The sequence below is a fragment of the Oenanthe melanoleuca genome, chromosome 9, assembly GCF_029582105.1.
Source record: "Oenanthe melanoleuca isolate GR-GAL-2019-014 chromosome 9, OMel1.0, whole genome shotgun sequence".
Lineage (NCBI taxonomy): Eukaryota > Metazoa > Chordata > Aves > Passeriformes > Muscicapidae > Oenanthe > Oenanthe melanoleuca.
The window spans coordinates 3,544,819-3,564,628 of NC_079343.1; the positions used below are offsets into that span (position 1 = coordinate 3,544,819).

Consider the following 19,810-nt stretch of genomic DNA (forward strand, 5'->3'; position numbering starts at 1 on the left):
AATTAAAAGCAGATATAAGATGAGAAAAGGTGGGAATTAAACTGCTGCTATCCCATTTCTTATGCTTCAGGAATAGAAGAACATGCACAATTTGTTTGATGTTGTCAGGGTAATAAAAACACAGCACCAACACTCCCAGGTTCCTAAGGACTCTACAAGAAGCTCTCTGGTGATTATGAAGTAGACTTTTGTAGGGTTGGGAACTGTTTCATATCTTGGCAAAGGCGTTTTAGGTGCAAACCAAGAGCAAAGAGTGAGGTATGTGGGGGGAATAAGGGAGGGAAGGATTCTTATAAACACTGCAAAAGTTGGGAACTCACTGGATCCTTTCTGAGTATGCTCACCTGATTCTTTGTAACCTTATTTTTCATAAGTTATAATTCAAGGCTTTTATAGACTTAAAAGATGATGCTGTTCCCTAACCTTAGAATGCAATAATTACAGCACTGCTCTTGTGAAACCACGTAGATTCTGTAGTGTTGAAGGCCAGGAGCAAAGTGTAGAAGGTGTCCCAGCCCATGGCAGGGGGTGGAACAAAAGAAGCTTGAAGGTTTCCTACCCAAACCATTTTGTGGTTCTGTTCTTTAGGAAACACTAAGATCCACTGATATTCAACCAGATTCCTTCAGCTCACGTTTTTATGCCTCTTATTTATTGATTAAGCTTCGATCAGAAATTGCATAAATTCCATTTTGCCGTCTTGAAAGGGTTCAGCCAGTTTCTCTCTTGGGCTTGAATGTGCAGTGTGGGTACTCTGGGCTATGCAAAGTTTGTTCTTCTTCTTGCCCAGGTGTTCCCGGGTGTTGTCGGGAGGGAATTAGGAATGAGCGCTGTGGTTTTTGTGGTTTTCTCTATCCCATCCCTTATGAACGTACAGCCAACCCTTGCCCCCTCCCTTGCCAGAGAATTCCCTCAGGGTGGAATGCGCAGCCTCTACTTCTATAACATGTCCTAAAACCCTTGACGAAGAAACTACCTCTCTGCTTTGGTCTTTATGGCGCTGTGAAGGGGGGAGGGGGAATTAGGGTGTCCCGTTGGCAGCTGGAAAAAAAGCAATTTTTTGCCGCTGTGCTATCTGTGGCTCCGGCCATAACTACGTTACACGCGGCTGTAACCAAAGTTATTTCGTTATAACTAAATAACGACCCGTCCCAGCCACCGGAGCTGCTCAGGCCTGAGGCCCGGTCCGGAACCCCGCTCTCCCCTCACACCGACCGGACCAACGCTGCGGGCAGCGCGGGGGGCGGAGGGAATAAAGGGGGCGGAAAGACTCCCCCGCTTCGAGCGGCGCAATGGACGCTCCCCGCCTCGCGCCCCGCCCAATGCCGTCATCGCCCTGCTGGCCAATGGCAGCGCGGCGCTGCTGCCGAGTGACGTCCAGTTCCCGGAACTGTTTGTTCCCGCACGTGCGCTGCTCACGTGACGGGGAGGGCGCGGAAGCGCGCGTCTCTATGGTTGCCCGCGTGGGGCAGAGCGGCCGCCTTGGGGCCTCGGTTGTGTTGGCGCCGCCGGGAGGCTGGCGGACTATGAGTGTCCGTCCCTCATTACCTCACGGCCGGGAGGAGGAGGAGGAGGAGGAGGCTGCCGGGATAGCGGCGGACCTGCCCGCGGCCTCGCTCCGGTCCTCCGGCCGCCCCGGGAAGCCCCGGCCGCGGCGGGCCCTGCCCGCTCCCCCGCCCGCCGGGCCCGCTTCTCCGGGGAGCCTCGCCCAGGCCCATGGCCCCATGAGGCGGCAGAAGGCTGCGGGGCAGCAGCGGCGGCGGCGGGGCTGAGGCGGAGGAGAAGCCGGGACGGGTGCAGGAGGTGGGTGACCCTGGGCGGTGTGAGAGAGGCGCGGGCGGAGGGGCCCGTGCGCCCCGGGCTGGGGAGGCCGCAGGGGGGTCCCGCTCCGCGGCGCCCCCTGGCGGCCCCGCTGCTGCCGGGGGGGTCGGGCCGGGGGCACGGGGGGTCCCCGGGGTCTGCCCGCGCCGGGCCCGGCGGGGGTGCGGGACCCCCCGAACACCCCGCAAAGTTTGTGTGCGGAGCCCGCGGCTCGTCCCGCCGCCGCCGTGCCCCGGTGTGCCCCCGCCCGCCCGCGGGGCGCTCCCGGGAAGCGGGGCTGGAGCCCAGCGGCCGCCTTTGTTAGGCCGCTGCAGAGGAGGGGAGAAGAGAGGGAAGCTCCCCCCTGCCCCTGCCACGTCTCCGATCTTGAATCGAGTGTTGTGCTTCCAGATAAATAAATAATGATTTATCTTCCCCAATGCGGCTGAGCCGTCTGTGGTAACTGGGGAAGGCTCACAAGGCTCAGCACCCTCATGGAGCCAGAGCAGTTACTTTTAGTAGGCACTGGAGAATTTATATGGTCACTTTATCAAAGTTATGCTTGTCTTTTCTTTTGCCTGGATTGGTTTATTTCTTTTTTTTTTTTTTTTTTTTTTTTGATTATTATTATTGCGAAAGTAGAGATCAAAGGAAAAAATACCATTTTCTTTAGGTCTTGTAATTTGTTCCTTATGGTCTTTTTAAAACTTTGAGGTGAGGATTCCTGAGCAGAGCACGCACTGCGGGCCAGCGGGCAGTACCTCTCAACACCCCTTACAGCAGTTCTGGTTCAGTTCAGAGTCCTGTGACTCCTGCTGTGACCGATGAAACTTCTTGAACAAAGTTTACTGTCTTTGCACGTGCAGAGAAGGGAGGGAGTTGTCACAACCTGAATTTCAGTGCGTGCCATCCCTCGGCCCCCCGTACTGTGTTTGTGCTTTCAGCTTGGGAGGGTTGGAGGGCTGCTATGGTGGTCACAGACATTCCCTGGGGACTGCTGAGAGCTGAGTGTGACTTCATTCCCCCGTGGTGTTCTCTGTGACTCACGAGCCCCATTTGACTGACTGGTTTTCTCTCCCCTGGTGTATTCAGGTCTCATGGTGATGATGGTGTTTTCCTGCCACTGACCTGTAATCCTTGCCTATCATGTTTGTTCATCTCTGTCTGCACAGCCTTTCCTCCCTGTGTTTGTTCCGCCCCTTCTTGTGATGCAGGAGCTAATATTCTAATATTCTCATCTTTGCTGGCAAAACACTGTTCTGGGTTGTTGGGTTTTTTATACCATGCCTATTTCCTGCTATTATCACTTTCCCCTGTTCAGACCGTGCTGGCTTCAGCTCTTCCTGTCATGCACATCTTGCCTGTACCCCCTGCATGTTTATTTGGGAGCTGTATTCATTCACCCAGTCTCAGAAAGCAACTACAGATTCCAGTTTGTGGTCTGGGAAATAGTCTGTAGTTTAGAAAATGGTGGTTTCAGTGCTTTTAGCTCTTCTTTGATCTTGCCAGTGCTAAATCAAGGGCAACACTCCCGAGAGTCCAACCTCAAAGGTGTCATTTTGGGCTGCTGTCATTCTCTTAGGAATGAGGAAGGGAAATGCACTTTTTGCCACTGGTGCAGGCATTGGCTGAGGAGGAATGGGTGAGCAGGAAAAGCAGTGGATTGGGTGTGTCTGTAGTCCCAAGTTTGTTTGTTTGTTCCTGTTTTCCCACTGTTTTGCTCTTTTTATGGGAAGTCCGGCTGCGTTTTTTTGTGATGAGCCACCTATTAAAGTGTTCAATACCTTGGAAAGTGTGATTGCATGCATGTTGTGTCCATATTTATGTGTGAAAACGCCCATTCTGCTGAACTGGCTTTAGTGCTGTTTGGTCACGTGGTTTGGAGGGTTTTCTTCCTCTGTTTGTAGCAGCAGCAAGGAAGCAGCCCTTGGTTTCTCACCTGTAACTCTTTGTGTGATGCTTTTCCCCCCTCCCCACCCCTCCATGCCAGGGTTCTGCAGTGCTCCAGGCAGCGAGTTTTGAAGCAGGATGGGAAAAAGACGCTGTGTTCCTCCACTTGAGCCCAAGCTGGCAGCTGGCTGTTGTGGGGTGAAGAAACCCAAATTGTCTGGGAGTGGAACGCACAGTCATGGGAATCAGACCACAACTGTACCAAGCTCCAGTTCAGGTCCTCTTCAGAACCACCAGCATACAGATGGGAATAATGGAAGGGAGAACGTATCTGACTTGACTTTGGGCCCAGGAAATTCCCCGATTACTCGAATGAATCCCACTTCAGGAGCTCTGAGCCCACTTACTCGGCCCAATGGAACTGCCAACAGCACCAAGAACCTGGTGGTGACAGCAGAGATGTGCTGCTATTGCTTTGATGTACTCTACTGTCATCTCTACGGGTTCCCTCAGCCACGGCTTCCTCGATTTACCAATGACCCCTAGTGAGTACATCCTTATGCGGGAGCAAAGCTGGGAAACGTGCTTTGGTTGGGAAAGGGTGAAGGGTTTCCTCTGGGGAGTGGGAAGAGTGGTGTGCAGGGAGGAAGGGGGGCATTCTGCTCCTTTGTCTGCTGGAAACAAAAGGATGCACTGTAAGTGCACAAAAGATTAAAGTGTTGTTTGTTGGTGGAGGTGAGCGAGTGTCCTTCGAGAGAGAAAACGTTCAGCTCTGCAGAAAGAGAGCTTGGCCGAGTGTGAAGAGGTGTGGTGCTTCTTCAGTTCCATGAGGCACTGTGTTCTTTGTGGAGGAGTGCAAACCCACTTCATGGTAATGTTCTGGTAAAGTTTGCCCCCTTCTTTGTAAGTAGATTCCTCTGCAAACAATTAACTGAGCAGTGCCACCTACAAAATGGCACTAAAAATCCAGTTAAATAACGTCATTAATTTGAAGAAGCTCCAGCTTCTAATGTGAGACACTGACTTGGAGAGGGGAAGAGATTTCCTCCTGCAAAGCAAATGGAAAGGGAATAAAGTAAGAAGCTGAAGTTGGAACAAGTCTCCAGTTCATCCTGAAACAAATGCTGGGCTGATGAGGATTGGGCAAGGACACTCAAAAGAAGTTTTCAGCTGTCCAAGTGAATGGGTTTAGTAGGGAGGGGAAAGTAAAAATTACCAGTTATAGAAGATGTGTTAGGGAGATAGCAACATGAGGAGAAATCATGGAATCATTTAGGTTGGAAAAACCTTTGAGTCCATCCATGAGCCCAGCACTGCCAAGAGAGTTAGCTTTCAAGGACAATACCAAGGTTAGGAGGAAAGGAGATGAGTATGAGCAGAAGTGAGGAGAAGGATTTATGAAGCTGTTTCGCTTTGGTGAGATTTAGCTAATGTTTATCTGAAGGTTGACTGCGTAGGTGTGGAAACGTTAATGTTGTTAAAATGTTTGTTGAAAGAATTATTTGGGAAAGATCAATGACAGATGGACCTTCTGACACTCTTCCAGAACAGTAGATAAAATAAAAAGTTGCTGACATCCTTAATTTAAGCTAGTGAATTTTAAATTGATGTAAGGAACAATGGCTTAAACAGGTCAAGGACTTTCTTTGTGTGTATTCAGTGTCTGCCCACCTTTCTGCTGTCAGGGTGGATGTAGGTTGTGCCTCATGCAGTTATTATTCCAGCTGGATTATGGATACATGTTCTGAATGCTGCCGCAGAGTAAGCTGTTTAATGTTGTAAATACAAATGAATAGAGAAATGCTCTGGACTAGGATATCCAATAATTCCAGGGACTCCCCAGGCTGAAATATGTCTGGTATTCATACCTGCACTAAGTAGGTTCCCTTTAGAACATTTGATGTCAGTCTGTTATTATTTTGTCACTTGGAGTGCAAAGGGTTATTTGCTGTTGTTCTCTTAAGCCGGTAAGAGAGATGGTTTTATAGAGCTGCATTCTTTTGGTGTCAGAGGAGATTTCTGGCTGGATTTTATTGCTTTTTCTCTTGGCTGGTTTCAAGAAGGATGTCCTTTGGGGAATAGCAGCTGGTTGAATTTTATGCCCAGATTTGAAAAGTTAAAAATTTTTCCCTGGTCATTTCTGTGCTTGTAATTACAAGTGTTTTAGATCATCACACAAACAAAGCATAACCAGCCCTTCCCTTCTCTTCCCCTGTCAGCAAATGCTTACCTGGATTTTCTTGTGTTTCAGCATTTATGCTATTGCTCCCAGGAAATAGTTGGATGTACCCCAGGGAAAAGCATGGGGCTTGCTCTCTTGGAGAGCAGCACACAACGAAGAACTGCCCCACTTGACATAGTCTTGTAATGAACTTCAGGCCAAATGTTATCAAATTACAAGAGTAAGCAGAATGAAAAAACAGAAATATTTTGCATTGTGGCCTTTTGAAACATAATTAATGTCAATGTAAAAGATCTTTGGACAAAACTAAGGTTTATACCAGGAGTGTTTCTGAACAGAGAAGAGACTGTTGATTACATAGAAAGAGGCACAGTCTGTTCTTAAACTGGTTTTTAAACTGGTGCTGAACTTTAAAGATAGAAGTAGGTGAGAAGGTCAGGATTTGGCAGTTACAGTGTAACAACATGCAAGTTACAGTTATGGATTGAAAACCACCATGAATTTCACTCACCAGCCTGAGGGGATATGCACATGGACAACACTCTTGATGGGAATTATGGAGCTGGTAGATACCTGTGAAGTAAAGTTCCTTTATTCCAATGTTAGCAGTGATGGTCACAGACAGTGGCAATGTAGTTGTAGTTATGTCTGAGTTAACTCAGACATAGGCAAAGGAAGGAAATATCCCCGTTACAATTCAGGTTACTGCAAGTAATTACAATTGTGAACCTGTGCAAGTAATTAATTGGTTACTTTTCCCATTTTTGTCCTTCAATCTGATTTTTTTAATAGTAGGTACTAAAAACTGGTTCTAAAACTATACCATGGAAGTCTCTAGTGCAAGACAAATAGTAAGATAATTGCATCATAAGATCTGTTCTGTGACAGGTTTTTCCCTTGTACAAGCTAAACCCTGATCTGAACAAACTGTATTTTTCTGCTTTAAAATTCCCTTTTTAGTTGCAGTTGATGAAGCTAATTTTTAGTTGCTGAAATTCCCCTCTCAGCCTTAAAACCCTCATCAAACACATATAAAGTGGGATGTTGTGGCTGGGGAAGAAACAGTTGACATAATCCACTGAGGATATGGTTGCAAAGTACCAGTAAATGCTCTTGGATGAACATGGACAAAAGATTGTTGTGACTTTTCTCAGTACATCTGGGAAATAACACTTTTCAAGGAGGGGCTCTGGAACAATGGGCTTATTGTCAGCTGCACCTGCAATTTGCTGAGTGCATTTATTCTTCAGAGACAGAAACATCATCATCTCTGCAGTGAAAATAGTGAAATTTTATCTATGTGTACAGAGTCATATCTCTCTTTATGCCTCCGTTGTTCTGACCACAATGAAAAATGGTTTTAAATCTGCTTGAAGGTATTTTAAAATATACAGCCTTCTGAATGCAATTATCCTCTCCCCTCTGATAATATCTCTTCTATTATAGATGCATAAAGCTGTGTTGCAGCTCAGTGGAAAAATGGGTTGTGGGTTTTTTTTCCCTTTGGAAGGGGAGAGAGGTAAATTGTAAATGTGAACCTGCAATTTCAACTGAAGGGAAATTTACTTAGATTTGTGTATTCTGTTTTATGTTCTTCCTTGCCTTTTCTCTTTGGGGTCAGTGTCCCATGGACTGAGCAGTACATTCTAAATTTTTATTAGATTAAGGTAAATTTCCACTAAAACTTGTGACTGTAGTGTTTCTCAGAGATCTCCTGTGTAAGTTTAGTATCTTTTTTTCCTAAAGTTTTCTAATGTATTTCCTTACACTCTTTTTCTGTTTGCGCTTTTGACATATGATAGATAGATAGATAGATAGATAGATAGATAGATAGATAGATAGATAGATGAAAATTTAGAGAAATTATATCCTGCAAGTGCCTTGAAGTGTTATTGGATAACTAGAACACTAAATCCCCTATCTTGGTCAAACCAGCCAGAAGGTTGTTGTTGGATATGGAAGGATCTTTCCACACCCTCTGTGGGCAAAGTTCTTTACAATTATCTCTCAACTGCTGGTTGCTCTTTTGGGCGGTGCTTTTGCCATTGGTCACAGCTGGTAACTACATCCTGAAGGATGGATTTATGCTGTGATGGATTTAATTCCATTGTTGCTCTGAGGAACATCACTGGTCATTGATTTATTACTACAGTTTAAATTATTTTCTCACTACTTAGACACAAGTTCTGTTGCTGTGTTTGGAAATCATTCATGCTGGTTTTCTTGTCTGAACAGAACATCTTAGTATTTTTGTAGGGTTTGCTGCAGAAGCACATTGCTTACAAGAGCTTCAAGAGTTTGAGGAAAGTGTCTGAGCTATATTGTCAAATCAGTCTTGATGGTGTAAAACTCCTGTCAATGTTTTTTTCATCTCAGAAAATCATATTCTCTCATACTGCTTAAAGTTCAGATCTTCATGGAAATAACAGGGAGAAAAATAATTTGGATTTATTTTGATTCCTTAAAAAGAAAAAAAAGAAAAGCTTTTATTGCAAATCCGATTTATAGAAATGATTGTATAAAGAACTAACTTGCATCATCTATATTAATATCTATATGACCTATGCTGGAAACTAATGGATGCTACAAAGTGAGGCCAATATTGGCTGGTAATCAGTGGGATGAAATAACCATTTCACTCATTAGAAAACAGCACAGAGTCTGGCCAGGAAGGTATCTGTGGAGGAGATCCAGAGTACTGCTGGAGAGGAGGGAGTGTGCTGAAAAGGAGGAGGGAAGTGTTGGGGTTTGCCTGTGGTGGGGTGTGGGCATGAAGTTTTGTTATTGCTAGATGGCAGGTGAGCAAACTTGCCTGCTGGGGTTACTGGAGGGAGAGAAAGCAAAGGCATGGAGTTCTTTCATACCTTGGTTGTCTCACCTTAGCCACCAAGTATCTGTAAAGGCTGGAGGGTTTCTTTTTGTCTTTTTTGCCTTTTCAGTCCACTCTTTGTGACGTGGAAGACGGGGCGAGACAAGCGGCTTCGTGGCTGCATCGGGACCTTTTCAGCCATGAATCTTCACTCAGGACTCAGGGAATACACATTAACCAGGTAACTGTCAGAAATGAAATAAACATTGAATTAGTTCCTTCATTGAAGATCTGTAAGGATTCAAGGTTAGGATGTTGGATTGATATAGTTCATTGTAATATGCTTCATAATGAAATAAACTTGGGTGTATGGTAATTACAGTGAGGTGATGTATCAGGGTGGAACATCTTTGCAAAAGGTGAGTTGCAGTTGACATTTTAAGGCTCCTGTCAAATTTGTCTTGCATACTAACAGTTTTGACATCTGTAGCATGTAATTTCTCTCTGCCTGCAGTAGGCATTGGACAGCATCAGAAAGCTTGCCACTGGTATTACAGTTCATTAGATTAGGAAGAGATGCAAATCACTTTCTCTGCAGTAGCAGAGAAACATGTTTCATGCAGGCATAATCAAAAGGGGAATAATTGAGCATCTGACACTTTATTTTGGTGCTTGTATTGGGTGATATATCTTCTCTTCCCTTTAGTGCACTTAAGGACAGCCGATTTCCCCCCCTGACCCGCGAGGAGCTGCCCAAACTCTTCTGCTCTGTCTCCCTCCTCACTAACTTTGAGGATGCCAGTGACTACCTGGACTGGGAGGTGAGAACAGGTGCATTTGGAACTCTGCATCACTCTCTCGTTCCATTCGGGTTCGGGTTAGTACATGGTGATGTGTCTCCTTCATTACAGGGGTATATGGGGATAGAAGAGACTGGGAATAGAAGAAATGGGGCTGGAAAACTAGAAGGAAGGAAGAGAATAGCCTAGCAGTATGCTTTTGGTTGGGGAGGATCTGAATGGGAATAAAAGAAACATGAAATTGGTTCATGGACTTGGCCCAATAGGTAATGGGTGTAAGTACATATATAAAAACCTGGGAAGTGTTTTGATGGTGTGGATAGGAACTGGAAATAAAAAGTAGTTAAAACCAAAGGTATGAATGGTTTTTAGGACCTTGTATGTGGAAGTATATTTTGTTTAAGAAGAATATATATATGGACTTTATAGTTGGTTAATTTTAGGTATCACTCTTGTGTGCAGAGATTTTGTCTCTCTTGCGTGACACAAGAGATGGAAAACTGACAAGACTTAGCTCAGGGGAAGTGGCAGGGACACTGGTGAGGCTTGTCTGGGAAGGGTGGCTGAGAGAGCTCCTTGTGAGACCTGCCAGGCAAGAGCAGAGAGTGGGGAAGAGAATTACCTTACCCAGGCAAAAGGCAAACTGTCCAGAGAGAGATGCACAGCGTTGTGGGAATGACAACTCAGTCATGGACTCAGTGCTAGCAAACACCTCTTATCTGGCTGTTCATTTCCATCTGTAGGTTGGAATCCATGGGATCAGAATAGAGTTCATCAATGAGAAAGGTGTCAAACGCACAGCCACGTATTTACCTGAGGTTGCTAAGGAACAAGGTGGGTTTGAGATGGCAGCCAAACATGTCAGTACACTGTGACACAGAATTGCGTAAAAATCTCTCCATTTGGGGCTTGGAATACAATCTGTCCTCATAGTGGTGCCATGGAACCACCAGGCTTAATTTTGTTTGACAGCTGACACCTGATACAGTTGCTGCTGGGTTTTCATCTGGCCTGTCTCTCATCCCATATCTTTGCACAGCTGTATTTTAGTGCCAGAATGTTCTAGGGCTGAAGAAATAGAGGATGTCAAAGTATGGATCTTCCAGCCTCATTCAGCATTGCATCTTTCCTCTTCTATGTTTCTCCCACCAACTAGGATAACTGCACGCTGCACAGCACCAACAGGAGAGTCACTTTCCTCCTCATTCTTTCTAAAGTAGCATCCTCCAGGGAAGGGCTAGAAACACAGCCCCTCTGGAACACACTTCCCACTCAAATAGAGTAGTGGTCACCTTGGTAACTGCTCAAAATATTGCCTCCTCCTTTCCTCCACCTAGCAGAGTGGAGTGGTCGCATCCTCCTGGCTCTGGGGCAAAAGACTAAGGTAGGAATTTTAACTCCTGATCTCTCACATAGCAGTGCACTGTGATATCACTAGAGCATCAATCCCAATTTGTCTATGTAAAGAGCTAAGTATTTTCTTATTTTCAAGGGAGCTAAGTGGCACATGATGAATTTGGGGTCCCTGCAACAGTAGCAAGGCGCAGACCTTTATAAGAAGACATGGAATGGAAAATGGAATGGCTTTTTCATAGACCAGCTCCAATATGAGTTTGAAGGGGTAGGCATGTGCAGATAGTGTGCATGCATCAGGCCATATATGTCCAGTTCAACACTAGGATTTCTAAAGCTCAGAGTTTCCTGTTTAGGTGTTTGTTTATCTAGAGTCTTTTTAATGCATCTCTTGTGTTTTTGAAATATTTTTTTATATTGAAAAATTTGCCCTACTTCTATTTTTCAATAGACTGGGATCAGATCCAGACCATAGACTCCTTACTCAGGAAAGGTGGCTTTAAGGCTCCCATTACCAATGATTTTAGGAAAACAATTAAACTTACCAGGTAAGTAGATGTATTTGTTGTCTTTTAATTTTACTTCATAGTGTTTTCTGGGTGATTTAAAGTATTTGTGTTTGATGTAAGTCTTTATGCCTCTTCCAGAGGAGATGTAGTGTAAAAGACTAAATCACAAATGCCATGTGTTAGGCATATAATGCACATGGAATTATGCACAATATGTTTGGTCCATGCAGGATTGAAGTTGGTGTTTTTCTAAGAGAGGTCTCACTGGTTATAATATTACCATATATGTGAAAGATCAGAAGCAGAACCTTTGAGAGTTAAAAAGGCTGACTTTTTTCAGTATCTTTTCAGTGAACTTCCTTTTCTCAGTGTGCTCATCTGTGAATGCTGCTATTCGTAGGTGACAGCTGTCTTCAAACCAAACCACTCTCAGATTTGGCTGGTTTTCAGAATTTGCTTGCTTTTCTGTACCCCCAGCTGTCCTACTGGTTTCTGCCCCCTTAATGTTAGTAAAAACTGTGACTTTCTGGTTTCATATAGAAACACTAATTTATCAGGTCATTCTTTACCTCTAGAGAAATGAGATGGGTGTGCAGGGTTTTCTTTAAGAGGAGATGGCAGGATGAAGATTTTCATTAAAATCTCACGTAGTGTGGTCTAAGTGCAACTCACAACCACTTTGTAGCTGGCTGTTGTTAAGCATGCTTTAGAAGAACGTGGAAAACTCCAGTCTCTCCAAAGGAATTTCACATTTTGTAAATTTTGATTGTTCAACATGGACTAAGTCATTTATGTGCTACAATAAACATCTCTTTACCCACCTCTCCATTTCTGTCACTACCTTTTCAAATGTGGAGATAACCATAAAAGTAAACAATAGTGAAATACGGATTATTTAATCACTGTAGTTGAATCTTGTTCCAGCAAACTTTTCATGCCATTTTCGTCCATTGCGTGTGGATGAAAAAAGAGTACAAATCGATCATTTATTTCCTGTGTGCTACTTCAGGCCTCCCTTTCATTCTGATCACCTTGATTAGGACTCATCTTTTGGAACACTGGAGTGAATTCAAGCTCACATAGGTTATTCACACCAGAGGGTTCCCCTTGGTCATCACTGGCTGTGAGCTGAAGGGGAGTGTGGGGTGAATGTTTTATGTCGAGTCCCTCCACATTGCGTAGCCTGACGTTGTTTTCCTGCCTGTTCCCCCAGGTACCGCAGTGAGAAGGTGACAATCAGTTATGCAGAGTACATGGCCTCCCGCCAGCATTGTTTCCAGAATGGCACCCTTCATGCCCCCCCCCTCTACAATCATTACTCCTGACACACGGCTGCATGACCAGTCCCACTCCCCAGTTGCTGCCAACGGCTATGACATCATCGGGGCAGACGCCTCCTCTTCCTGGTCCAGTTACTTCTATTACTGCACCATTTTATGATGCTAGCTTCCGTTGCCAAGTCTGCCTTCCCACTGACCTGGGGGGAGGATGAGAGCGTGACAGGACTTCAGGGGCCCAAGCCTTATCTCAGCCTTGCCTCCGAGCGGGGGTTCAGTTGGATTGGGGCTCCATGCCTACGAACTGTCGTGAGGTGCAGAAGACCTTTAGGAGTGAAAGTGCTGCTTTGGACTGATCCGTTCCTGGGTGTTGCTGACACTCTGGAAACTTGAGTTGTTTGTTATGGAAGCCCCCCAGATCAAGTAGGAGCATTCCCCTGGCAGCCTGGGCAACGGAGTCCAACAAAACATTTTTTAGGTTCTTTTTAATTTTTTTTAACCTCTGGTATCTGTTGTGTACTGAGAGCTGACTGCAGTCCCCACGCATCACAGGTGGACATCATGATATTGGGGAGGGTTGAACACCTGGATAGCACCCCATCCTCATGGACAGAAAACATGTGAAAAATTAATCCATTATTTAAATAAACCCTTGAGGGCTTTAAGGCTCAGATCCCTGGTAGGCTGGATTCTTGGTGATGAAGCCTGCTATGAAATACAATGCTGTTTTGTCTGTATGAGTGACATGGCACATGCTGTGTGCACAGAGGAAAAGACCCTCGAGTGCTCCTGGACAGTCTTTGTTACGGCCAAATTTTGTTTCCAAATATTTGTAAAGGATAGGATTAGGGCTGGGGAGGGGTTTCCAGAGCATCAACTGTACTTGTACAAGTGAGACCAGCGACTGAAATTTGTTTTAGTTTAAGCTAACAGTCTTGGGGACCTTCCTTTTGATAGAACAGCCACTTTCGCCGGTATGACTATTGATCTTAGGGGCTGTGAGTGTTCCAGTTTGTTCCAGGCCTATGGAATGGTACTGTTCAGTTTTGCTGGCAAGATTTATCTTGCTCAGCTTAGTCATTGCCACATCCAGGCAGTGAGGGGGGAAATCTGCATTACCCAAACTGCATGAAACTCATGTGCATTCTGTATTTCTTCTCCCGTGGTTGATGATCACAAGGAATACTCTTTTCTGAAAATAAGTTATCAGTTGTTATTCTACAGCAGCATTGAGGCATGTCATAAACTCTGAATTATGACACTCTTTCAATGAGATAACTGGACTTCAGAATCCAATTTGGGGTGGGTTTGGTTGGTTTTCCAAGCTTCTGGAGGGTCAGTAATGATTGGGGAAGAAAACACAAGTGCATAGCAGAGTCAGGGCTGTTTGGTTGCACACATCCTTAGAGCTGCTTGTGTGTTGTAATTGGCTGGTGTCTGAAGCCTGAAATGACGCTGTGGTATGGCAGGGAATAGGGCTGGTAGGAAGCTGAGAACTGCAGAGTGCTGCTCCTGGTCCTAGGGAACCGAAGCACAACTTGTGCCATTTTGCTTCCTGTTGGTGTAAGTTCTGCTGGAGGAGAGAGATGTGAGGGAGATTCCTCTGGATAAAGGTGCAATATTGACCCAGCTTTCCTTCCGTATTGGGTCATTCCTACAAATTGCCACTTTTCCCTTGTGATGTTGTTGAAAAGCAATTGAAGATGACAGGATTGTTTCGTGACTTCCTGCTGCTGAGAATAAATGAGTCTTGTTACAAACCACTCCCGTTTGTAATTACTCCCCTAGGTGCCGTGTAGTGATGGGGGAGGGTGGGGTCAGCTCCAGGCATACCACTCACCTTTCAGCTGTCAAACAGTATGATACATAGGGCTACACTCATTACTGTTCAAGTGTTCTATGTTAGAATTTAATTTCTAAAAGGTTTAAAAAAGGCAAAAAAATGGTGCTAAAACTTCACCCCTGAGCACGCTCGGTGAGACTGGTCATGCAGGCATACAGTGCCAGGCTTTTCAACTATACTGTTTCTTTTTCAGGTGTTTGCCCTGTTCTGTGTCTTCAACAGTGTATAGTGTTTTCCTGATTTCAGTTTCTTTGACTAGGGGATGACTAAAGGGTGGGGTGGGGAGGGTTAGTTGTCATTTTTTTAAAGAACAGAATTTTAGGATTGAGTAACTTGGTTGGTTTAAGCCTGAAGTGGGACAGATGGTTTGGGACTGGGGAAGTCTTATCCTCTCCCACTTCTATTTCCCCACTCAGTCTGTTCAAAAAAAAAACAAAACATAAATGCCTCTAAATATGTACTGTGTTCTTGTCGTGTTGCAGTGAGAAGCTGGCAGATCAGAAAGACTGGTCTGCTGCCCAAGGAACAGGCCCTCTCAGCTTTAGTCCCATAAGGATCCAGCTATAAAATCAGTTGAAAACTGTGTCAATAGCTCAGTCAGCTCAGAGAAATGTGTGACAAGGACAGGTGGTCTCAGGAAATAATCCCGTTTCTAGATCATTACATGGCAGCTATGCATAAGGATGAAAGAGGTGAATTAGGCACAAACTGTAGTTTGAATTGCCTCAAGATGGAGACAACCAAAATCAGTGGCCAATTGATCTAAGATTCTCTCTGTGGTTGTTTGGCTGGGACAGCTGGTTAGAGCTACCCCTCAAAGCAACTGTTACCTGGTTTGATCTGGATTCACTCATCCTTAGAAGCAAGTGCCTTTTGGTCTAGAAGGGCTTATTCTCATGACAACCACAACTGATAAATAATCTCACTGCAATGATGAAATGTCTTTGTTTTACAGTAACTACAGGAGAATGTCTTTGATCACTGGAGTCTGTCAGTGTTGAAATGTTTCCACTGTGAGGTTCTTAATTATTTTTTTTCATGTTGTTCAGCAGTCAATCTCAATTGAAGCCATTTCAGTTTGGGAATGTTATATGGTCAAAATATCACATATCTACAATTTATCAGAACAAAAAGAAAATCTGTAAGGAAATCTAAGAATTCATTTTAACCTTTGCACAGAATAATTTGTTCTCATAGTACATTAACAAACCTCTGCAGTCTTCACTGACTATTAGTGCTGTTTTCTGTTTGTATTCAGAAACTACATGTTGTTTTGTTGAGGTTTTTTTTGGTTAATTTATTTCCTTAAAGCAGGAGACCTCTTTTGACCTACAGTGCAGAGACGTCAGACCAATTTATATTACACTTGGTTGCCTCCTACCTATATAATAATTTCTGAGTGTAAATAATTGAACTCTATCCTCTAATGAAGTATTGTAGAGAATAAATCATAATGGATAAAGATTATTTGTACTGTCCTTTTTTTATGAGTTCTCACAGCCTTTATGGGGGATAAGGTGAAATTGTTCTCATCTAGAAAGACAAACAATATATTACAGATATGAATAGCCAACCTGCAAATTACACCACATACTCAAAACCAGGGAGGTTGCCAGAGTCTGGTGACAGCTGTCTGGAAAAACACTAATAATCAAACAGACTCCCTACAAGAAGGCAAGGAAAAGTAGTAAGAAAATTAAAACCAAATATTAAATATATTTTGTTAATAATGGCTTAGCAGTGTCTTTGTATTCTGAAATAATGTTTGTTTCACAATAACTTTCTATCAGTTTTCATGATGGTGAAATGTATCAAGTACATACATAGTACTGTAAATCTTTCTGAAACTCAAAATTGTTCTTTTGGGGTTTTGTCTTCTAAAATGAGCTGAGGACAAATTGTCTATACTTTAGGACTATAGTGTTCAGGTGATCTAAAAACCTAATTTCAGAGGAATAAAACACCCATCTTTCTAGATTCTTTCTATTCTAATGTTTGCTTTGAGACGAATTAACTGAATTGCAGAATAGTTTTGAATTGGATCTCTGGCTTATATGTTTTCCCATACATTTTCACATAATTGTTAACTTTTATATATGGGAGCTGTATAGGTAGAGATGCCACATTTTCTGCCTGGGACTGTTGAGAAGGGCAGCCCTGGATATCAATAAACAGTCATAAAACCCTAAAAAACCACCAACAAAACCAGGGGGGGAGGGTAGTTTGACTTAAATATGTCTGAGAAGCTCATTTATCTCAGTACAACTACAAAGCAAAAACCTGCTTTCAGGTGCTGGTACTAGAAAGGCTAGAAAGTCAATCCCTTAGGCAATGTGAGGCAGATGGTGTGACTAACCTGATTTCCAGGTGAATTCCAGCTGAATTTCCTTGTGAATTCTGAAGTTCCCCATATACCTACCATCCACTGCTCTTATGTACCCAGGGGAATTACCAAGTGTATTCTCTCAGCTTTGTTGGCAGAAATACAGTGGCTTAATTTGTATGTTTTAGTGTCATATTTTCCTACTTGATTTTTTTTTTTTTTTGTTTCCTATCGAATCAGATATAAAATCTTTGTCTGCTGTCTTTCATCAGAGGTTCTTCCATGCACATTACATTCTGTGATTGCAGGAACACTCAGCAGCTCACAGGGAAGAAGAGGCCAGGTAGAGGAGTGTGCATATGACTGCATAGTGAAATAGGTCAATCCAGGCTAAATATAAACCAGGATAATTCTCCTGGAAACAGTTTCTTCTTTTGTTACTTCTGTTTGAAATAAGAAACAAAATGAATTAGTCATTTAACACTGAACCAAATTACCAAATTACAGAAAGATTAGAAGAAGCTTCTAGAGGGTACTTCAAAGGAAGAATACTAGCTTTTTTTCTTTAAACACAAAAAAGAAATTTGTTTTATCTGTGATGAAGAAGTGCCATTTTTATCTTGAAGATAAAAATGAAAGTCAGAACACCTATATAACTCAATAAATTAATATGTACACTGGTAGTACATGGAGCAATAGGTTGATGAGATGGTTTTGCCACAGTCTGGGAAAAGATGACTTGTGAATATGTTTGATGATCACTCCCAAAACACAGCAAGCACAGAAGAGTATTGTTACCATGTTCTTTAAAACAAGTATATAATTCTATAAATTTAACAATATCCAGATTATTAAACCATATGTTTTCTATGGTCAGTTAGACTGCTTTTATAATCAGATTAATTCTGACATAAATTATGTTTATCAACCAGTTGATAATGTATGTAATTAATTATTTATATATGTATTTTAAACAGCATGTAGTTTTTGCATCCAGAGTCTTACTACAATTTTATTACTGGATATTAATTAACTTTACTTTGCTCATACATGTTTTTTCATTATGGTTTTGGATATATAATTTTAAATTTATAATTTTTATGACCTAAATCTGAAGAGTTATATTTTAAGTACACGGATGAAAATCACATATGTCTTATGCAATACTGGTTACTGTGGCACGTGGTGCTCTCAATGGGTGATTATCTCCACAAGGATCCACTCCTATCACACTGGCACTCCACAGAAAAGATAATACTGTTAGAAAGCTTAAAAAACTCCTAGAAAAATCACTTTTCTTCTGCTAATGAATTAGGAGGAAAGCATATTACAAAATAGGTTTATGCTAGCAAAAGGATATCCTTTTTGTTAGTTGTTCCTGCATTTGATTACACTGAGATATTTAGCTGAGCATTTTTTAAGGTCTGTGTAGGTACAATTAGTTGTTCCAGGATCTGTGTTTAAACTGTGGCAACACAGGAACTACCTTGATAGGTCTGTCTAAAAATCTGTTACTCAATACCATGTCTCCAGCAAGGATCAAAGCTTTTTGCCCTGGAATATGGAATATCAGAGACTTTGTTCATGATAAATTACATTTGGCCAAGTATTCTTTTTTTCAATAGGTTTATTTTAGGATGTCACCAATAAAGCTGTCTGAAAGTTCCTTTAGTCAGTGACTATTTTAATCAAGCTTACCTTACTTTTCTATGCATGTTTTGTTGATAAATGCCCAAACAGCCATTATTAGTGAGGAAGAAGCCAGTGAATTTAAAAAAAAAACAAAAGGACAGGTACTTTGCTATGTTTGGTTTGTTGCAGCAGCTGAACAATACTTACTATGGGGTTTAGAAGGTTTTTGTTGGGTTTTTTTAATCCTTAAAAAAGAAAAAAGTGGGGGAAGCAGCTTCCATTTTATTTTGCTCTTGAGACCTTAACCAAACATATCAGTGATAATAAACTTAATCTTTCATGATAGCCTCTTTACCTGTAAAATCTTGGGTTTGTATACTTAAGTAGAATGATCCTTGGGGGAAAACAAAAAGGGAAATTAATAACTTAAAACTCTGTGGACTACCTACTGCTCTGAGAATCACAATGTTCTGAGTTGACGGGTTATTTGAGAAGCCATCAGGATTTCAAGTGATTTTAAATGCTTCTCTCCTCAGTCTGGCATGGATTTCCTTGTTTTCTTGTAAGCCTAATTGAAATTGTTTAATTTGCCAGATGTTCCCCAAGATATTTCCATTCCATCTTCCTGAATGTCATTCTGCTTGTATCACTTAGCAAATCACTTTCCAATCAGTTTCTCTGCTATGCTCATTATCCAGATAAATATTAAAAATCTATTATTTGATCTCTTCATATTCTTCTAATTTATTTTTAATTCATTCCTTTTCCCAGCATGCAGGAAACCATTCACCTAGGCACAGATACAAGTTTATGAGAACAGGAGTGGTTTCATCATAAATCCTTCAAGAGTCTATTTTTGTCTTTCTTTAAGGGCACAGGATGACATAGTAAGGGCTGGTAAGATGATTACTTTAAGAGTCTTAGGTTAGGCACTTACGTGTGAGCTCCCTAGGGAAAACATTGCTTCTTGAATTATTTTGTTGGCAGTCTTGGGAGAACTATCTTCATTTTCAGCCTGCCTATGGCTTTTAGGGGTCTGTAGATTGCTTCTGGATAGTCTGAAAATTAACCTTCCTTATGAAGTGTGTTATTTATGATGTCAACACTCCTTCCTTGCAGTCTGAGGTCTATTAATCACCATGAGACAGACGAAAATTCTGGCACAGTAACAGTTTTTCTATGGTTGGGGTTTGCTGTCCAGCCGGAGGATGTTCAGGTAGGGAAATGGAGCTGCCTGATCCCCTGGTGTGAATGAAGATGCATCTGATGCCTCGGCACCCTCAGGTGCTCCTGGGCAGATGGATGCTGCTGTGCAGTCTGGTGAGGGGCAGCAGTGCAATTTTGAGCTCTTGGGTTATTTCCTAAAGGACAGAGCACAAGAAGAGTTTGCTC

The 19,810-nt window shown here is 42.8% G+C and overlaps 1 protein-coding gene across 1 annotated transcript; it reads left to right on the forward strand.

The window, feature by feature from the left end:
• Positions 1-1,582: 1,582 nt before the first annotated feature.
• AMMECR1L (AMMECR1 like) lies at positions 1,583-15,927 on the forward strand. The gene is made up of 7 exons (XM_056498407.1): positions 1,583-1,803; positions 3,791-4,235; positions 8,812-8,922; positions 9,388-9,502; positions 10,225-10,315; positions 11,286-11,382; positions 12,557-15,927. Exons 2-7 carry the CDS (start codon positions 3,829-3,831, stop codon positions 12,666-12,668), a joined length of 933 nt encoding a protein of 310 aa, XP_056354382.1. The 5' UTR covers positions 1,583-1,803; positions 3,791-3,828; the 3' UTR covers positions 12,669-15,927.
• Positions 15,928-19,810: the final 3,883 nt, after the last annotated feature.